The sequence below is a fragment of the Pseudovirgaria hyperparasitica genome, assembly GCF_010093815.1.
Source record: "Pseudovirgaria hyperparasitica strain CBS 121739 unplaced genomic scaffold EJ05scaffold_1, whole genome shotgun sequence".
In the NCBI taxonomy this organism is placed as follows: Eukaryota; Fungi; Ascomycota; class Dothideomycetes; order Acrospermales; family Acrospermaceae; genus Pseudovirgaria; species Pseudovirgaria hyperparasitica.
In genome coordinates, this window is record NW_022985549.1 from 3,000,634 (window position 1) to 3,020,203 (window position 19,570).

At 50.4% G+C, this 19,570-nt stretch overlaps 7 protein-coding genes across 7 annotated transcripts; 5 read left to right on the forward strand and 2 right to left on the reverse strand.

Annotated features, from left to right (window-relative positions):
• The first annotated feature begins 1,480 nt into the window (after positions 1-1,480).
• Positions 1,481-3,795, forward strand: EJ05DRAFT_472355 (family 57 glycosyltransferase). Its single transcript, XM_033743170.1, has 8 exons — positions 1,481-1,602; positions 1,653-1,731; positions 1,786-1,979; positions 2,028-2,515; positions 2,564-2,703; positions 2,754-3,064; positions 3,118-3,353; positions 3,408-3,795. The coding sequence occupies exons 1-7, from the start codon at positions 1,526-1,528 to the stop codon at positions 3,326-3,328; spliced, it is 1,500 nt and encodes a 499-aa protein (XP_033605904.1). The 5' UTR covers positions 1,481-1,525; the 3' UTR covers positions 3,329-3,353; positions 3,408-3,795.
• A 419-nt stretch (positions 3,796-4,214) lies between these two features.
• Positions 4,215-8,698, forward strand: EJ05DRAFT_447855 (uncharacterized protein). The gene is made up of 9 exons (XM_033742288.1): positions 4,215-4,608; positions 4,655-4,732; positions 4,781-4,848; positions 4,897-4,915; positions 4,972-5,037; positions 5,092-5,194; positions 5,246-5,262; positions 5,313-7,081; positions 7,131-8,698. The coding sequence occupies exons 1-9, from the start codon at positions 4,606-4,608 to the stop codon at positions 8,224-8,226; spliced, it is 3,219 nt and encodes a 1,072-aa protein (XP_033605905.1). The 5' UTR covers positions 4,215-4,605; the 3' UTR covers positions 8,227-8,698.
• A 419-nt stretch (positions 8,699-9,117) lies between these two features.
• Positions 9,118-10,608, forward strand: EJ05DRAFT_496279 (SCA7-domain-containing protein; the record flags this gene model as incomplete). The annotated part of the gene is made up of 3 exons (XM_033746362.1): positions 9,118-9,334; positions 9,386-10,006; positions 10,061-10,608. The coding sequence occupies 3 exons, from the start codon at positions 9,118-9,120 to the stop codon at positions 10,606-10,608; spliced, it is 1,386 nt and encodes a 461-aa protein (XP_033605906.1).
• Positions 10,609-11,231: 623 nt separating this feature from the next.
• On the reverse strand, positions 11,232-11,984 carry EJ05DRAFT_496280 (uncharacterized protein; the record flags this gene model as incomplete). The annotated part of the gene is made up of 2 exons (XM_033746363.1): positions 11,232-11,856; positions 11,953-11,984. 2 exons carry the CDS (start codon positions 11,982-11,984, stop codon positions 11,232-11,234), a joined length of 657 nt encoding a protein of 218 aa, XP_033605907.1.
• A 1,503-nt stretch (positions 11,985-13,487) lies between these two features.
• Positions 13,488-14,180, forward strand: EJ05DRAFT_39356 (uncharacterized protein). Its single transcript, XM_033741347.1, has 2 exons — positions 13,488-13,667; positions 13,843-14,180. Exons 1-2 carry the CDS (start codon positions 13,559-13,561, stop codon positions 14,082-14,084), a joined length of 351 nt encoding a protein of 116 aa, XP_033605908.1. The 5' UTR covers positions 13,488-13,558; the 3' UTR covers positions 14,085-14,180.
• EJ05DRAFT_39353 (putative glucan endo-1,3-beta-glucosidase precursor) lies at positions 14,052-15,556 on the forward strand. Its single transcript, XM_033741346.1, has one exon. The coding sequence runs from the start codon at positions 14,277-14,279 to the stop codon at positions 15,414-15,416; it is 1,140 nt and encodes a 379-aa protein (XP_033605909.1). The 5' UTR covers positions 14,052-14,276; the 3' UTR covers positions 15,417-15,556.
• Positions 15,557-15,576: 20 nt separating this feature from the next.
• Positions 15,577-18,989, reverse strand: EJ05DRAFT_39365 (kinase-like protein). The gene is made up of 2 exons (XM_033741348.1): positions 16,330-18,989; positions 15,577-16,212 (listed from the first exon to the last, which is right to left on the reverse strand). Exons 1-2 carry the CDS (start codon positions 18,524-18,526, stop codon positions 15,737-15,739), a joined length of 2,673 nt encoding a protein of 890 aa, XP_033605910.1. The 5' UTR covers positions 18,527-18,989; the 3' UTR covers positions 15,577-15,736.
• Positions 18,990-19,570: the final 581 nt, after the last annotated feature.

Consider the following 19,570-nt stretch of genomic DNA (forward strand, 5'->3'; position numbering starts at 1 on the left):
AGACTGTTGTAATATGGACAGATTGTTGTCCAAGAATACAGTATTTCCACACGGCGGCTACTGACACGCAGTGCTATGTCGAGAAGACGTCTCCTGATGCTCCTAAAGATGCCTTGCAGCGATGCAGCCCTGAACAATTGGTATCCAGACGTTTCAGTCGGATACACCAAGTTAGAAGCAGATTGGATGAGGCCCGTTTGATTGGAATGTCGAACAGAAGGGCAGTAGAAGCAGCGGGGAGGCAGATGAGTAGAAGATAGATGCTTAAGGAGCGAAGGGATTAAAGTTGAGAAGAAAGGAAGAGAACGGTGAAGCCGCAGATGAATATGAAAGGATTAAGGAGTGAAGCTACGTCAATCGACGAGCAGAGAGGAAATTGATGCAGATGAAAGAAAGGGTTCAGAGAGGTGAGTAGTAAGTGTAGGAGTGGTGAAAGTATCGTCGCGCGCCGTTCCTCCTGAATGAAGGCACGCTAAGGAATGCAGAGATGGCCCCTGCAAATCACCCGTGTCCGTTCATGGGCTAGCGTGCAGGCCTGAGGCTGCACTTCCCAATCGGAATGACTTAGGCATGTTGCCTGTTGCCTGAGGTGTCGGGTGATGTCAGTACGTGTGGGTAGTTTTGCCTATTGAGTACAATTATGGCATGGCATGGCAGGAGCAGACAGTTCGTGTCGTTCCCTCCACATAGAGGTTTCGACTGTTTACCTGCCTCATGTGTCCCGTCTCGTGTGGCGCACCATCTGAGCGTGATAAATAATGCAGGTGGCTCGTGCCGTCCATTTTCGGCTAAAATAAATATCAAAGCCCCTGTCCCGAAGCCTGATGCGGACGGATGTATTGATCATGTAGACAGCCGCCGCTTCTGCAAGACACCGCATGATACACCAACCGCTCTGTAACAGACAACTCATTTGACTACCATATCCAGCTTAGACTACCGCAAAGAAGCTTTCAGAGAATACTCGCAGAAGCCCTAAGTATCTGTTCTCCTGTCACCTCCTGACTCGTAAGGCAATATTAGCACCTCATCTGTTCTGTCGGATGAACAACTTGGGCGATGGGCATTCATTGACAGACGAGCGCCACACTTAAGCTACCGCCCCCAATTCTCTAGAGGACTATGCGCAAGGTGATTGCATTCATCCGTATTCTGTTACTGTCTAAAGCCCAGACCTCATGCGCCGGTACTTCACTACCCTGGAGGCCTCGCCTCGTGTGATATATCTCCGTTGACATACATAGAGCATAGATTTCGAAAGAATCAGTCCAACACAGCGGGCGATTAATAAATTTTATGCTCCGCTCTAGACTTAAACAGATGTTTCGCTTTCTAGAGACCAACGAAATCGGAGCTGCAAATGGTTTGGAACAGGTCCCTAAGGACAGATTTGAGACTAGCCGCGTTAGGATTAGACTCGAATAAGATCCAGATCGGGGTTAAGCCGGCATCAACAACATGGAATTCGCGAAATGTGTCCGACCTCTGCCATCCACGGAGTGCTGCATCCGTCACCCACGATCCGATGGACGAACTCTATCCATCCATATCTCAATGCGCCGTGGTCGCCACGGTCCTCAAAGTATTGCTCTTTCCTGCGTAGTAAGCCACCAATTAAATGACCGCTATCAGGGTTCTGAAATCACACATAGCAAATCTACTGACTTTGAGGTGCATCGAAATTGGCTTGCTCTCACCAACTCACTACCACTGAAAGAATGGTACTTCGAGGTATGATGACCAATGAGTCTTCTTAGATCTGCTTGACTTGCTTATGCCGTGTAGCAAACGTCTGAATGGACTCTTGACTACCCTCCTTTCTTTGCGTACTTTGAATGGGTGTTGTCTCAACCAGCTCGATTTATAGAACCGGGTCTCTTGAATATCAAAGCTCTAGGCTTCGATTCATGGAAAACGGTATACTACCAACGAGCAACGGTACTAGCCTCTGAACTGGTCCTCGTTTTGGCCCTGTACATGTGCGCATACGCACTCACACGTTTGGCATAAGCTAATTCAAGGCTCAGATTCGTTCAGACCTCTCCTTCAAAAAAATTAGCGCATGTGTCCGCTTTGTCGATACTGCTCTCGCCCGGTCTCCTCATCATCGATCACATCCATTTTCAATACAATGGATTTCTCTATGGTCTACTCATTCTCTCCGTGACACTCGCTAGGAACAGGTCGACCCTGCTTCTCAGTGGCATCATCTTTGCCGCACTGCTCTGTCTGAAGCACATCTATTTGTATCTTGCTCCAGCTTATTTCGTCTACCTGCTTCGAGCCTACTGCTTGAGCCCCGACAACATACTTCGTCCACGGATTACCAATTGTCTCAAGTTAGGTATTAGCATTGGTGTCATATTTGTGGCATCCTTCGGACCATTTGCATATTTCAATCAGATTCCGCAAGTGCTGAGCCGACTTTTCCCGTTCTCTAGGGGCTTGTGTCATGCATACTGGGCGCCGAACATTTGGGCTATGTACTCATTTACTGACAGGGTTCTTATATACTGTAAGTCTGTCCTGATATTTCCAAGTCTAGTGGATTGACTCTCTGTAGTGGCTCCTTACATAGGCTTGAATGTTGACGCAGCCGCGCTGAGTAGTGTTACTCGAGGAAGAGTTGGTGATACTTCTTTCGCTGTTCTACCAGATGTCACTCCTGGCACAACATTCATTATTACCCTGACTTTCCAGATTGTGAGCTTATCTCGGCTGCCCGTCACTCACCAGTTCTTAACTCGCTTTAGATTTGTCTCATCAAGCTGTTCCTCAAACCTTCCTGGGAAGGTTTTGTCGGAGCGGTGACACTCTGCGGTTATGCCTCATTTCTATTCGGGTGGCATGTTCACGAGAAAGCCATATTGCTTGTCATCATTCCCTTTAGCTTGCTTGCACTCAAAGACAGAAGATACTTAGGCGCCTTCAGGCCGCTAGCAGTCGCCGGCCACGTCTCGCTTTTCCCGCTCCTCTTCACGGCAGGCGAATTTCCGATAAAGATTATCTATACGATCTTCTGGTTGATCTTGTTTTTACTTGCATTTGACCGACTGGCACCAGCGTACGTATCTGAGTTTGCTCTGCAGCCGAACACAATCACTAACACTTTTTTAGATCATCTCGTCAACGAATATTCCTCCTCGACAGATTTTCACTGCTCTATATTGCCGTTTCGATCCCGCTTATCGCTTACTGCTCTCTATTGCACCGGATCATCTTTGGGCCCAGGCTTGAGTTTCTACCTCTTATGTTCATTAGCTCATATTCCGCGATTGGTGTGGTTGGAAGCTGGGTCGGATTTTCCGTCGTATATTTTTCTCAATAGATCTCTAAGAACCTCTCCGTAGTAAGCGAACACCCGCTATGGTAAATTCGGCTAGATCTAGCAGGCTTATGATGCGCAGACTCTACATAGTCTCCTTGAGGAGCGGAGGTCGTCTAAGGCATATATCTTTTCAAATACAAGCTAAGAAATCCCTTTAAAGCATCTTGGACATTCTCTGGGCCGATGAAAATATGATAATGAGCATTTCGGGAGTCTTACGACTCACACCGTCCTGACCGCAGCCTATTTATAGTGATTATCGTGCCAAGAAGCGACCGGATTCTCCCCTTTAGAAATCAAGACCTCTACGGTGACAGTTGAACACATTAAATGACTGCGTTGTGGACTTTCATAGAAAGCTTGCCAAGTTCAACTCATAAAGTTGTGCTACAGGAATCGGTTGAGGCCTTGTCAAAAGTGCTTTATGTGGTTCCATATTTGAGCTGATAGAAACAAGCGCTACGGTGACTATATTTGATCAGTTTACTCTGATATAAGGCCCTCGAAATAGAACAAGACCTCTTTCTGGGCTTCTCCGGCGTACAAAGATCCTCCCATTCCTTAGGAGTATTCTATGTCTTCCGACACAGGCATGACATGGAAGGCAGACTGAAAAGGGGGGCTGATACCGCTGGCTGCACAGAGTATGATAACAATATGTTGATAGATCTACATAATCCTCGTAGTTTGACGAGCAGAACAAGTCCAAATACGATGCTTGTCGTGATGAGAAGCGCATCACAATCGTTAGGCTAGCTTTTAACATTTCTTTGAAGTTGCAGGGACCAGCCCCTAGTTGACTACCACGGAATATTGTCGGAATTGCGTAGGGCTGCAGCGCGTTTACTACTTTGACTTCTCTGCCGAATTACTATTCTAACGGCTTTCTTCTCGCGACCTGTTTTTCTTAATCCTGGCTTTGTTCTTCCACGCCCGCCTCATTGTCGTTTACGCCATCAAGACGCGAATCATACCTGGAAGTCAACCCCGCGACGCGTCAAGCATCTCGAAAACGATTCCAGAGATATTCACGAGATAAGAACTGCGCCCCTCCATAATTCGAACACGGTCGAATAAGTTGATCGCACATCACTGTGACCTGTGTATATAAGTCTGAAGATCTATAACATATAACAAAGGCGACAGTGTTCCGCATAGGGATAAGCCTATATCTGTTGTCGAGGAAGAGGAGTCGGGGTTGGAGACGCGAACCAAGGGATTGAGCAAGACTCCCTGTGAAGTCGACGTGTTTGATGGGTACGACCTGTTGAACAATAATGGTAATATAGATTATGATATCAGAGTGTACGCGCTAACGCGCGCCAGGTATTGCACAAGAAACAGATTGTGCCGTCACAAGGTCTAAAAGACGCAGAAATCAGTCGCCTTTCACCAAATACAGAGGTATGAGAAAACAACGAGCGTACGCATACAAAGACTGACATATATTAGCTGTGGGCACTAGAGATATTACCAGGAATCGAAGAATATTTCATAGATTATGAGAGCTACCTTAGGGTGTACGTCATAAACTGGGATTTCCACACTTATAGCTGACAGCTTAGCAGAAAGTCATACTACGACAAGGTACGCCCTTTACGCAATATAAGACATTCATTACGCACGAACCTGACAAGCATTAGAAAGAGTTCACTTGCTCCATAACTGGCCGCTCAGGACTAACATTCAAAGCTGCGAAAGCCAGCGAGGTACGATTAATCTGAAATCATGATGTAGGTACATGCAGACTGATTGTATGCTAGGAACAAGGCGTGTTGGCCGTTGAGATGAATTTCCCCGATCGCCTGCGAGAGCCTCTGCTTCGACGCGTTCAGCACGACACAACTGCAAGGTTTGACACTCTTGGTGAGCACTTCTTAACCTTTCCACATCGCAGTCAAAGCTGACAATAACTAGTGCAGAAGATTTATGACGTACGCACAGTACAAGTATCGATCATGGGACATTTGCTGACACCGTCTAGGAGTTTAAATACGATTTTTACCCGGGCGAAGATGTCTTTCTCCAAGGCGGAGACTCGAAGCTGCCAGCTATTGTACAAGAGAAAGTGCACATCAACGCTACCAAGAAGGCTAAGTATACGTTGAAGGTGCCAGCTTTCGGCGAGCCATTCACACATGTAGACAATGTGACGGCAATTAGTCGTTCTCGAGACTCTTTCAACAAAGAGCTGCTTAGAAGCTTTTTACGTGCCACAATAACGCGGGAAAGCTGGCATGGTGCACCCTGGACAATTCGACCAGAATATTGTATTCAGTACAGCATCGACCAAAGTTTACCTCTACATCTTCAGAGAGAGGCCATCGGTGCGAAACGGAAGGCCGAGAAAATGTACACACACAACAACGGTCAGGACCTTCATGCCTTTTTTCACCCGGATCGCGAGGTACATCATATAAGGAATGTCCCCAACATGCGAGATCCACGCATGCCACCCGAACCAATGGTGATCATACCTAGACCAGGCCACCAGCAGCATCTTGGTTACCAGCAGCAGCAACCTTATATGAACGGGGACCGACCCGCTTTCATGCCTGCTCAGCAAGACCAGCAATTCACTAATGGGATGCCTACTCATTTTGCACACAGCTTTCCGCATCCTCAACATCACCACCATCACCATCATCACCACCATCATGTCCCACCTACGCTGCACTCGCAACACCATAATCCCCAATCTCAGCCATCACAATCGCATCCCTTCATAGTAAATGGGAAAGCACCAATACCTCAATTGCACATCACAAACGGGCATAGGAAGTCAGGGGACGGGGCCATGTTTGGCACCTCACTACCTATTGGTCAAAGTCGTCCGACGATGCACCGACCTATGCCTCCCATACCTGTTCCCGTTATCGAAAAAATAAAGTATCCTATCGAAGACTTGGATCTCCATCCCCGAGCAAATTTGCCGGAAAGGCCACCTCTCAAGAAAATCTCCCAAGACTATCCCGATATTTCGGAGGATCGAGTTGGTGATATGCTTTACATATGGACGACCTTAAACATGCAGAAGGAGCTCTTTGTTGTGGACAACTTTTCGCTGGACGACATGATTGAAGCACTCTCCTTGACTTCTCTAGACGTTTACTGTGAACTCCTCATTGAGCTCCACTGTGCAGTGCTTAAAGTGCTGGTTAACTCCAAAGGAAACTTCGAGATTGAATCAAGTTGGGGCTTCGACTTGGAGGACGAGGAGGAAACATCCAATTCATCCCGAATATCAACAAAATCACCATCCCCGGCACCAGAGCCACCACCTCCAGCGAAATCTACTCGCAGCAGCTTAGCGAAAGCGGGGATTGTTCTCAAGGAACTTGAGAAACGCAGCCCTTCGCCGGCCCCCATTGTCCATCGGGCAGATGAGCTCTTCGCTGAATACGACTGGTTGGAACATTTGAAAGAACGTGACTTTGCGGATGGGGGCTGGCAGATGATGTTGACTGGTTTCATCTACAAAGTGTGGCAAAACGATAGTCCACAGAATCGCTTCGAGGACCAGTGCGAGCAGATATTGGCACATCTCGTTCCTGCAGACCTTGAGCCGTCAATCACGACTGTTGTTGATCAATTTGCCTCAATGGAGATTAACCTTCGCATCGCTACTCTGCATATTGCAGTATACTTCGCAGCACAGACTGTGGCGTTCAGACAGACTCTTGACACATACGGACCGAAGATCGAATATATGCGGCAAGAGAAGGTTCTTCTGAACCGAGAGAAACTTCGCCTGTAAGTCAAATTTACTATACGTTTCAACCCATGCTGATGTAGAGGACAGCGCTACTGAACTTCGAGAACTGGCGAGTCAATACGCGATTGAGCGACCAAATCATCTCGAAGAGTCGCCTCAGCCCGAGCCAGCTAATACAGCTGATGTCAGCATGGCTGGTACAGAAGAGAATGATGCGATCGAAGAGGACGACGAAAAGCCTAGGAAAACTTTGCGCAATGCAAAGCAGCGCAAAGACGCTCGGAAGCGAAAGCTTGAACAAGAGGTCGCAGAGAAGGAGGCTAAGAAAAAGAAGAAAGCTGCAAAGAAGAAATCGGACTGGGAGATTCTTTGTGAGAAGAAAGAGAAGACGGAAGAACAACTGAAATTAGTGGAAGCCCAGGTCGAGGACAAGTTGAAACTGATGGTCCAGACAGACGGCGTCAGGGTCAACACGCTGGGCAGAGATCGGTGGTGCAACACCTACCACTGGTACGAGAACACTCGCATATTGCCAGACGGAGGGCCGAATTCAATAACTGGCTATTCTCAGGGTCGTCTATGGGTTCAGGGGCCTCCAAAGGAGTTTTACGACAGCATTGCCAATCCGCCCGAGCAGTTTGCCAAGGAAGACAAGGAGAAGTATGGCATGTCAGCTCTTGAGCGGAAGCAGAAGGACGAAGGAAGCACCAGCCTTACCTCATGTGAAGAATGGGGCTACTACGACGAGCCTGAAGTCATCCACAAGTTACTATCTCGCCTTGATGATCGAGGTATCCGGGAGAAACAGCTTATTAGCAACCTCGAGCTAGAGCGCACCAATATCGCTCGCGCCATGGAGCGCATGAGAGAGTTCCGCGCAGAGCTTGATAAGACGTATCAAGAGGCGGCGGAAGAAGGACCACGGTCTAGACCGTCGAGGAAGAAAGCTGTCGTGGATCCCGATGCCCACAAACATTGCCTGGAATGGCAGAACAAGGCGGCACAGGAGCAGCTCGGGCATACACATTTCCAACAACCACTGTCGAAGAAGAAACGAGCCACTAAGCCTTCGGCGAAGAAGACGAAAGCTGCCGCAGTTGTAGCGAAGGCTCCATCGCCTTCACCTGAGCCAGTGCCTACCCGGAGAGGAAAGCGGGTAACCCGGCAAGCCTCAAAATACTGACAAGTGTCGTGCTCTGCCTCGGTCGAAGAGCTGCTTACATGTTGATAATACCGTCTAACAGGGCTTTTCATGTACAGAAGCACCGAGCGAGGCATTTCCGAGTTGAATACACCGCTGCTATGTCTGTACGGTCCGATGCTGAGTACAGTTCTCTCACGTCTGGATCCCCTTATATGTGTTTTTTTGTTTTGTTTTGTTTTGGTTTTCATCAACCATTTGAAACTCCCCTTGAGACCTACTACGACGACGCTATGTAAGCTGAAGGGAGTAAAAACTGCATAGTCCGGGGCGCAATTGTGAAGGGAGAGGGGCACGGTCAACGAGTTTGAGCATATCACGGAGCGTGTCATGCATGGAGTTCAGCGTATTGAGTAGACTCCCGGGTCTCCTGGATGGTGATGGAGGTGGTGATCAATGGTGTATATAGCTAGGTATAAGGAAACTAGACAACCACGTACTGGGTGGTGGAGAGATATTATGAGTTGATGTCTTGACCTGATGTTTCGGCCTGATATCTCGGCCTGATGACCCCGGCGGGGGTGGGTAAAGTGTAAAGTAAGGCTGCAGGGGGCGAGCGGGTGATTAGGACTAGCGCGGCTGTTCCCCAAAAGAAAGCCAGGCTCCCCAACTGCTTCACCTCCGCCCGCTCGTCACCCCAATCATCCATCATCCCGCAGCTGCTTCACGTTGCAGCCTGCCTTTTACTGTACTGAACATCAAAACATTTATTCTTCCAACTCCCGTCACACCCACCAGATCCCTTGATTTACTGGGTACTCACTCCTTCGTGGCGTCCACTCCACGCACCACCCTCGCTGCACCTCTCAGGATAGAAAATTAATTCCAGCAGCACCCTGCACGTCAAAGGAGCCAAGTTGAGTTCCACTTACCATGTCGCCAAACGGTGCCCGCAAAGCCGCTTCCTCTATTTACGACCAATCCCGCTTTCCTGGTCATTCCACCGTAACCAGACCGTCGTTCATCTCCAACGAACAGTACGAGAAGTTCTTCACCGAGAGAGAGAGAACGGTGCCTTGCACGTTCATCCCAAAGAAACAGTATCTGAAGCAGAGTAACCCTGGAAATTGGCGAGAGAATGATGTCACTGGTAGCTCTATCTGAGGACCTGGGTGTATCGTTGACCTGACGCGTTGTGTAGATGTCAACCCGGAAAAGGACGCCTCTGCGCCGGAATCTCCGCTCATCAACCAACTCGACGACAAGACGCTTGCAGCCTTCCCGACGGGCCGACCTATGGAAGACAAGGCAGATCTCGTGCAGTGTAAGCATTGCAAAAGGCCAGTTTCACGCATTGCCTCAGCGGCCCACATCAAAGAGTGTCTCACGAAGAAGACGGAGAAGCTCCGAAAGAAGAAGGAAGCAAAGGAGGCTAAGGATGCTGCAGCACGAAAGGAAAAAGATGAAAAAGACGACGACGAGGGTTCGCAGTCAAAAGGAGCTCGTAAGAGTGCTGTGAAAGGAGCAAATACTGACAGTGCAAAAAAGGGCAAGAAGAGGAAAGCGGACGGGGATGGCGACAAGCAGCCGAATGCGAAGAAGAAGAAGAAGGACGAGCCGAAGCCGAAGGCAGGAAAGCCTAAAGGTCCCGTCGACGTGGAGAGACAGTGTGGTGTCGCCCTCCCGAACGGAGGCCAGTGTGCCCGAAGCTTGACTTGTAAAAGTCATTCGATGGGCTTGAAGCGAGCTGTCCCTGGTCGAAGCTTGCCATATGATGTTCTTCTACAGCAGTACCAAAAGAAAAACCAAGCTAAGCAACAACGTAAGCCAACTGCTACGTCGTCGTTATCAACCTCAGTCAGCTAACCATGTCCAGGTGCGGCCATTGAAGCAAATGCTCCTCTTGTCGACGATCTCGACGCCGAAGGCGGACCTATCGACTCGGATGAGGAAAAGGAGGCAATCATGGCGGCCATCGCTCGGTCGAACCCTCAGCCCATGGCTACTCGAGTTCCTATTGCGCTGAACCGTAAGTACGGCTATATCCGGATGAAAGACATGTTCCGCACCTCCTTTACGCCTGCACGTATGGGACGCGTCGACAATAATAATAACAATAATAATAATACGAACAACAATAACACAAACAACGCAAACATGGGCAGCAACACTGGACCGACGCCTATTGACACCACAGTCGCGTCGAACAACCATGGAGGCGGCATGCTGAACAGTGCGGCGCTGACATCAGCGGGCCTCGACAGCAACTTTGGCAACTTTAGTCCGATCATGAACGGGGGCGACGTGCATGAGCGTCGGCGGGTTCCAGACGGTCAATTCCATGGTGGACCGAGATCGATCATGCCCGGACAGCTGCCCGGACCTGCAAGTCGGAAGCCGAGCCTTACTGCTGGCGGTGCTTGACGCTGTCATTATAGTTCTGTCTTGCTGTTTTTTTTATTATTGTGTAGCCATAGTTCCCCGGCTCCATTATCATCACCCTGTCTCGTGTAACCAGCACTACGACAGTCACATATGGCGTTTTGAATTTCCAAAGTTTAGTTTGACTAGATTTGCATGGCTCGATATGAGAGCAGGAAGCATGGGTAGGCGTTGTGGATATTGACATGTGCATCAACCGGTGTTCTCAACGGTTCTTTTAGGGGAGGGGGATATGGCTGCGGAGTGCTGGTTCTAAGCGGCCGTCACGTGGCTGACTTACACGCAGCTGATTGCATCTATACATGGATGAGTGATTGCTGAGGAGGCATGCATGGATGTGTATGAGAAGACATGGTCTGATAGGCCTGACATGGCATGGCGTGGCAACAATAGTCATTAACAATCACATGACGATTATAAGCACAATCATACATATACACAAGACAGTCAAGATGACAATCAAGATGAAAGTCCAAATCGTAAATTCGTAAATATTCCACCGGGTATCGTTCCACATACACACAACTATATCATCTCGTCTGTCTCCGTCCTTCATACCGAGCACATATATACCATACATATAATGTAGATGTATAGCATCCATCTCAAACTTCAAGCAGGTAGCTCTCCTTCTCCGTCTTCTCATCTTGATCCTTGTCCGTCTTCTTCTGCTTTTTCTTCGCCTCCGCCTCCTCCTCCTCCACTACCACCACCATCAACCCATCACCCGCCTGCAACCGCTGCTCCTGCTCACAGGCAACAGCAAACGCACGCACCCGCCACGCACACACCCACTGCAATGCCGTCCACCCAACCAACAGCACAACGCCAACCCCAGCCAGCGCCCACATGACGACGCGACACTGCTGCTGGCCCGCACCACCCGCAATACTACTGATCCCAGCACCATCAACAGCAGCACCATCAACAGCAACAACACCATGACACAGCGAGCGGGGCAGCCCGGCAAACAAGCCAAGCAGCAAGAAGCGCGGGACGGTGCAGAGCAGGGCGTCGAGCAGGAGGTGGTTTGCGAAGATGAGCAGGAGGGAGGGCGTGGGGCGGTAGGTGCCGTAGATGGCGAGGAGGGAGATGAGCAGGGAGGTGAGGAGGTAGAGGGTGAGGTTTGTGGTTAGGGAGGAGGATGTGGAGGGGGGGAGTTGGGAGAGGGCGAGGAGAGAGAGGGTGTGTGTGGCGGCGAGGAAGGTGGAGAGGGTGAGGGTGAGGTTGCTGGGGGTGTTGGATTAGTTTGGGTTTTTTGTTATATGGATGGTATTTTGGGAGGAAAGGGTTAGGTGTTGGAGATGCATGAGGTATTAAACGTACCGGTTTGCGCGGGTTTGTAGATGGGTGTGCATTTTGATGTGGGTGTTGGTGGTGGTTGTTGGTTTGGAGTAGATGTATGATGGTGATGATGAAGATGGGACGCTAAGTCAATTGGCGGCGAGGATGTTGATGCTGGGAGATGTTTGTTGATCGCAGATTGTCGAAATCGCAGGAATGTATGTATGTATTGACGCAACCGAGGAGGATGCGATGACCAGCACCGCAAACAAGGAGCTCGTATAGGTGTTTGAGACAGTGGTGGTGGTTAAGGAGTAAGAGGATGGCGCAGAGAAAGGTAGTCTGGGGAAGAGAAAGTGATTGTTTCCCTTAGCCGAGCAGGGCGCCTTTTGACTGTAATATGGAACAATCGATGAACGGATGTAAACGTCAGCGGTGAGGGCTAAAAGGCGCGTGCACAGACAACGACTGAATAATCGATAGAGCGGGATGTCGATCCGAATCAAGAACAATGAAGCCAGTCCGTGCGGTGGGCGGTTATGACGACAGTGGTGAGGATGAAGCTGTGGTGCAGGAGGTGTAAGAAGACGGTGATGGAGAGACGACGAAGACGACGACAATAGATACGGAAGCCCGAGTGCGTAATCCAGTCGAGAGTAAGTGTCGACAATGATGGAGATTAGGCACGCGAGCTCACGATGGTTAAGTATATAGCTCGTGTTGGCGTATAGGTAGCTATGTATTAGTCGAGTCGGCGGTGAGTGCTGGCTTGTTCCTAGTGCTGACAGCCAATGAGGTTGCCGGGTACGAGACTTGTGAAGGGCGAGTGAGTGTATGCGGTATAGATGAGGGGGCTTCGTCCGTCCCGGGCGCGCAGCAAGAGGAGGATGACAAAACAACAGTCAGGGTGTTGAGGGAAACGTGGATGACAGCGGGTGGGTCGGGCAAGAGAACCGTGGACAGTGACAGCAGCAGCAGGCAGCAAATATAAAAACGATATAGATAGTATGGGGATGATGGGACAGTGTACCGGACGTGTGCGGAAAGGTAGTAAAGAGAGCTTCTGCAGACCTATTATAGTGTATAGGCTACAGTGTATATAGGCTACAGGCTACTCTCTAAACTGCTACAACCTGTCATAGTGGAGTTGTGTCGCCATCTCGCTGTGCTCCAGGCCAATCACCGACACTTCCCTTGATACAAGCCCAAAGAAAGAAACAAAGAAGTAAATACTGAAACAACAAGCAACAAGAATAGCAAAGCGAGTACTATTAAGCGCGCGGCCAGGAAATGTTGATGAAGTTGTTGTTGTTGTTGTTGATGAAGTCCAGCCAGTCTTCACTCTCCGCGGCGAATCATAAGCGCTGGCTCTTTCCGAGTTAGCGGGTCCTGCTCGGTCTTGGCGGTGGATCCTTCTTTGCTGTCGACGCGTGATTGGCTGCTTCTTTGGCATTAGCACGTGACTATCACGCACGATCGATTCCGCCAGCATCCGGACGAATCCCCCGCTCTTGCCCCTCTCGCTTACCCGCTCTTGCCTCTTTCACCCGTTCTTGCCCTCTCTTGCCTTGCCCTGACGCTGGTGGCTCCTGCACTTTTAAGTTCTTGTGTTGTTGGTCGTTGTTGTTATTGTGCTGCTGATTAATCAATGTACATTCACTTACTCACTCACTCACTCACTCACTCACTCACTCATTCACTCCGCAGTATCATCTGTCTCTGTCTCATTTCACTCACTTGTCAAGCATATTCTACATGTTAGTCAGCCATCTCTGTCCTCAGGCTGTTAGTCATCTTGCTCTACTGCTTAGGTCCACTACCCCAGTCAGGTCGTCTCCCCACATCACAACCCCAGACTCGTGGTCGCAGGACATACATGATGAACATGTACCACATCCACATGCACCCCGTGTCTGACTTACGCCCTCTCAGACACTCCATCATCTTCTAAATGCACACGACGCCCTGCTGCAAATCAACATGTTGCCCATCAAGCATCTGCCCTGTCTATGGCTGTTACGCCGCCCGCGTGCCCGTTGCTCGTCCTTGGTTTCTGTCTGCCGTCGCATTCGCTTACCATGCCAGAGAGGGATAGAGGGCGACGTCTCGTCATGTTTCTGCCACAACAACTCACTTGCCTTGCTTGTTGCAACCTATATCCAGCTGCGTGTTGACGTCTTCTCATCACAAGAGCCAACTCTATGCCTGCTAACTTGTACATATTCTTCGCTATTTAGTCGTCTGTGTTCCCCTGCTTCAGACTAATAATTACCCCTCATCTCATTCTTCCCCGATCGTCCATATATCTATTATATATACACATCCATATATATATATATGCCAAGGTAGCACCACATACATCCATCATGCCTACCCCCGCAACCATCAACGTAGCCTTGCGCAACACCACATCCTCCAACAATGTCTACGCCTTCGTCACCGGCCGCGCCCTCGACAACAACAACGCCCTCTTCCTGCTGTCCTCCGACGGCCGCACCCCGTACTACCCATCCTCCCCCTCCGACACCGTCCAGCCACTACAGCGCGACATTGCCATCCCCCTGGGCGCCGTCAACAACACCGTCACCATCACCGTGCCCCATCTCGCCGGCGCCCGCATCTACTTCTCCATCGACGCCAAGCTGCAATTCTACCTCAACCCGGGTCCCGCCCTCGTCGAGCCCTCCGTCACTAACCCCTCCGACCCAAACCTGACCCTCAACTGGGGCTTCTGCGAATTCACCTACAACGACGCCCAGATCTTCGTCAACATCTCCTACGTCGACTTCGTCTCCATCCCCATCGCCCTCGCCCTCACCTCCGTCAACTCCCCGCCCCAGTCCGTCGCCGGCATGCCAAAATCCGGCCTCGATTCCGTCTGCGCCCAACTCCGCCAGCAAGACGCCACCGACTCCGCCGGCTGGTCCCAGCTCATCGTCCAGTCTCCATCCAACAACAACAAACCCCTCCGCGCCCTCAGCCCAAACACCGCCATCGTCCGCAACCCGCATCTCTTCGAGGGCTACTACGACCCCTACGTCGCAAGCGTCTACTCCCGCTTCACATCCACGACCTTGCGCGTCAACACCCAGGCCGCCTTCGGCACCCTCGCCGGCCGCGTCTCCCCCGACGGCTCCACCCTGACCATCGGCTCCCACGCCTTCGCCCGGCCCTCCGCCGCAGACATCTTCTCCTGCTCCACAGGGCCCTTTGTCGAGCTTGGCTCCGTCGAGCGCGGCGCCATCATCGCCCGTCTGGCCGCGGCGTTTAATCGCTCTGTCCTGCTGAACACGGATATCATTCCTGACGGCAGCTCGTCCGCGGCGCAGTACTATGCGGATCCGCGCACGAATCATTATGCGCGTGTTGTGCATGCGGTCAATGATTCCGGGCGGGGATATGCGTTTCCGTATGATGATGTTGCGCCTGATGGTGGGGTTGATCAGAGTGGGAGTGTGTTTTCGGGGGATCCGAGCTTGTTGACTGTTACTGTTGGTGGGGCGTGATGGGTCGGTTGGGGGTGCGTCAGTAGGTAGGTAGGGGATCCGGTCTGGGGATCATGTAGATATCTGGTGCCTGGTAGAGTGCTGATATGATGTTGCGGAACAGTGCTGTATATATGATGATTTGGACGGCGACGTATATAGCTTAGATACACCCACAAACACACATATATCCAATCGACTGTCCCTTTCTCCCCCTATATCACCCTCGAACCATTCGCCACCAATAATAAAAAACTTCATGCATTTCCCCCCTCCCAGGTGCTACGTACATTACATCGACTTACCTTACCGCGACTGGCCCGGCAGCCCACTCTCCCACTTCACCGTAGGCGGTACTGGCTGCTGCGGTGCGCGTCTGCGTCTACCTTTATACTGTTGTATGATCCTATCTCAGGGAGATCTACTGTTGGAAGTGGATAAAAGGGGAATCTTAGACGTTGTTCCTGCGGCTGGGGAGATGCGCCTGGGTCAAACCAAGGCTGGAATTGGGTTGTATCGTAGTCATACGTGGTGGCTATGGGTCGAGTGCCCTTCGATGGCTGTACTCCACGGACGAGACTATGCCCAGTGTGGCACTTGGTTGAGGAGCCGCTCGACTCTGAATCAGCACCCTGATTTACTACCTGGCCAAATCCATCGACCCTTTGCCGTCGTCCTCGAGGCTTGGTCACACGCGGCCTGGGGCGCTTATCTGGAGACGCGCTTGTCTCCAAATCAGATCGTTCATATACTCCTCGGTTAGATTTCGGTTTGTCCTTTCTGGCTCGCCAATTGTAGTATTGTTCAGCATTTACGACTGCATCAGCGTCAGAGTCATCCGAGGAAAGAGTCAGCTCTCCGAGAAGTGTTTGAGAGTGTTTGACACCCATGCTCGCCTTTCCAGACGAGGACGAAGATCTCCTCGCCGCCTCACCTTCTTCGTTCCTATCTGACGTCGAGTCTGTGCTGTCACCGTTGGGGACTGTCTCACATGTGACTTTGGCTGTTTGCTTCATCGAGCGTCGGATGGAAGTTCTGGCTTTCTGTAACGCATCTAGCAGGCCCTGCTTCGACTCGGCATTACACAGCTCAACAGCCCGTTGGTAGGCTCCTAGTGCGCCAGTCATATTGTTCATAGCCATTCTAGATTCGGCCACGTACAGCCAAGGCCGAGCCCTCATTGGATCTTGTGAGACTGCACCTAGAGCATGCATCTCTGCACTTTTGTATCTGTTGTTACAAAGATCGAGCAGCGATCGTTCCAGGTATAGGAAAGCTGGAAAACTCGAATTGGCTCTGAGCGCAGGCAAAAATGCGAATGCTAATTCATTCCGCAAATTTTGAAGGCTATTACTGTAAATGCGATGAGTAAATAGCTCCTCCACGTGTGGCATTCTTATGATAGACGTTCGATATTCCTGGCCATCCTCTGCACCAATATCCGGGAGAGGCGGTATTGAATAATCTGTGTCTGTTCGCTGATATGAGTGCTTCTCCCGCTCCGATTGCCGTATGAAGAATCGAGAAGGAGACGTTGCAGAACATGACAGTTGTGGAAGAGGTGGCTGAATTGTGTCGGAAATAGAGGGTGACAAAGAAGCCGTTTGCATTTCCGCCATGACATCCTTCTCTTCATCCTTATGCAAACATCGCGAAGAAATGCTATCTGGCTCGCGATCATCGGACTTAGATGTAAGACCAAGCGATTCGGTCGACTCGTAACCGTAGACGCCTGTAAATTGTTGCTTGTCACCCTCGCCACTTCGGTCGTGGCTTGTGGGCGTCTGCAAGGACACGGCTGTCTCGTCCACAAACGCAGAAGACACATCGCTGTGATCCGTGCTGTACCCTGCATCGAAGCAGCATTCACCATAATAATGGTGCACAGTTACTTCTTCTTGGATTTGTGCAAAGAGTTCCGACGCGCTAATCCTCTTGCTTGGGTTAGGACGAAGCATACGTCGAATCCAACCACTCAGAGCTCCGTCCTGAGCATTCGTGCCGCCGAGTTGATCTATATACAAGGAAAACGCGTCATAGTTTGACCTTACGAGGGTCAGACCAGTTCCATGGCTTTCAAAGAATGCGTTTCTTTGGGCAAAAGTATCACTCTCAAGGACTGTAAGCATGTCCAAGTAGACGCATCCCAAGGACCAGATATCAGAAGGCTCGCCTCTAGGAGCTTGATCCACAACCTCTGGGGAGGCATATCCTGGGGTATATGGTCCGGTCGGTCCAGTGGTTGTGCCCCGGGTCCGATCACTCCAGTCTCGTGCAGTACCGAAATCGGTCAACAAGACGTGATCACCCTTGATCAGAATATTGGATGGCTTGATGTCCTTGTGGCGGCATTGTTGAGAATGAAGATACGAAACAGCTCCGGCAAGACAGCCGACGAATTGCCGTATGAGAGGAGCCTTTTCAGCCATAGTAGGCGCCTGGTTCATGTCCAGAAATACCTTCAGGTTGGTGTCTGCGACAGGAGACATCAGTAGGCCTATGAATCTTGGATCAGTATATGATCCGACGAGCTCGACCAAGTGAGGGTGTCTGAGGCGTCGAAGATTCCGCAGTTCGTTCTCGAACATCCTCATGGCAGCTTTGTCTCTAGCAAATGTTCTAGCTCGGGATATCTTCTTGCGTGCGAATTCGTTCAATGATAGCTTGCTTCTGACATGGTCGACCACTCCGAACGCTCCGCGGCCTAGCAGCGGATTAAGGATGTGAAAGTGAGCATTGGCATCGCAATTGAAGTGCGCGTGCCGACCCTTCTCCGTTTCCATGGAAGCAGCTTTTGTAAGAACTAGTCTTTGAGCATCGAGAAACTTGAAGCGGACAGAGGATGCCCTCAGAGGTTCCGGAACGGCCGAATCGGAGTACGGGAAATGGAGATCTAGACAGCCTTCCAAGATCAATCTTTTCATAGCATCAACTCGGTCGATTAGTCGAAGCACTGTGTAGGACCGAGGTCTCTTGCTCCATTCTAGCTTCCCTGCAGATAGCAAGAGCGAGCGTATCTTATCAAAGAAGGCCTCATCAAGACTCTTCGCGTCAGGGGTGATGCATAGCGAATAGAAAAGAGTAGATAGTCCGTCTTCAACAGCCTCTCCCTTGATCGCTAGGTTCTCCATGACCCGATGTGCTCAGTATCACCGGCTGCTATACAATACAAGTCGAGTCGAGTCCTCTACCTCCGACCCCTATCTTCAGGCATACGCATACACACTTGTGCTAGGTATGATGTGTCCAGCTCTTTCGTGAAGGAGACGAAGAAGGTTCGGTAGAGCGATCGAATTAACCTTGAGATCTATGGAAGCCTGTCAGCCTTGGGTGTACTACATCTCATCCTGTTTGGTCAACTCGCATGGATCCTCCTGCTGCAGCAATCGAACGGCCTGCTGAGTAGTGTTCATACACCTGGTGGAATTACAGGCTGGCGACTTTGATCCCCGCCACGACGCCTTGGGTCGCGCTTTCTATCAAAAGAGAACAGTCCAGAGCTGAGATTTGACCTCGAGCGGGGCTGTGTCAGAGCAAGGATACATGCCATGAGGCTGACCGGCTGCTAAGCGAGAGCCTTTCACGTCGCCATGACATAAATGGATCATACCATGCGTTCGGGATACACTTCGATATATTCATACAAAACGAATGAGAGAAGTAGCAGGAATACCATTTACTACGGATTTCGTTAAGCACCGACTTGAACTAGACATAGAAAGACTTGATAAGAGAACGACACGCCACAGCAACTCTATCGGATGAACAGATGAGAGAATGTAATGCGCAAGGAAAGGACTCCTCGGGTGACAAGGCAAATATACTAGTACCTAGAGGGGGCAAATCAACTTGGGAACGTTGTCGGCTGCACAAGCTACGAATGTCAGCATTATGTTTTGAAGCTCATAAGACCCTTTGTGAATATCAACTATAATGTAGCATATATGTGCTAACTTCAGACCAGGATGTATGAAGCCTCGGGTCCGTTATGCTGCTTGAAACACAAGATTCCGATTCTTCGAGCTCACGCGTCCATGTATCCACACTTCTTCCCGCTGTCAATGGATCGTGGTCAAGATGTGACCCCTGCCACAGAATTTCGGGTGAAACGGCTTGGATGTCGCACAGGAACGACGCGGAGAAAAGGTGTTGAGTGCGTGTCCTCGTACAACAGT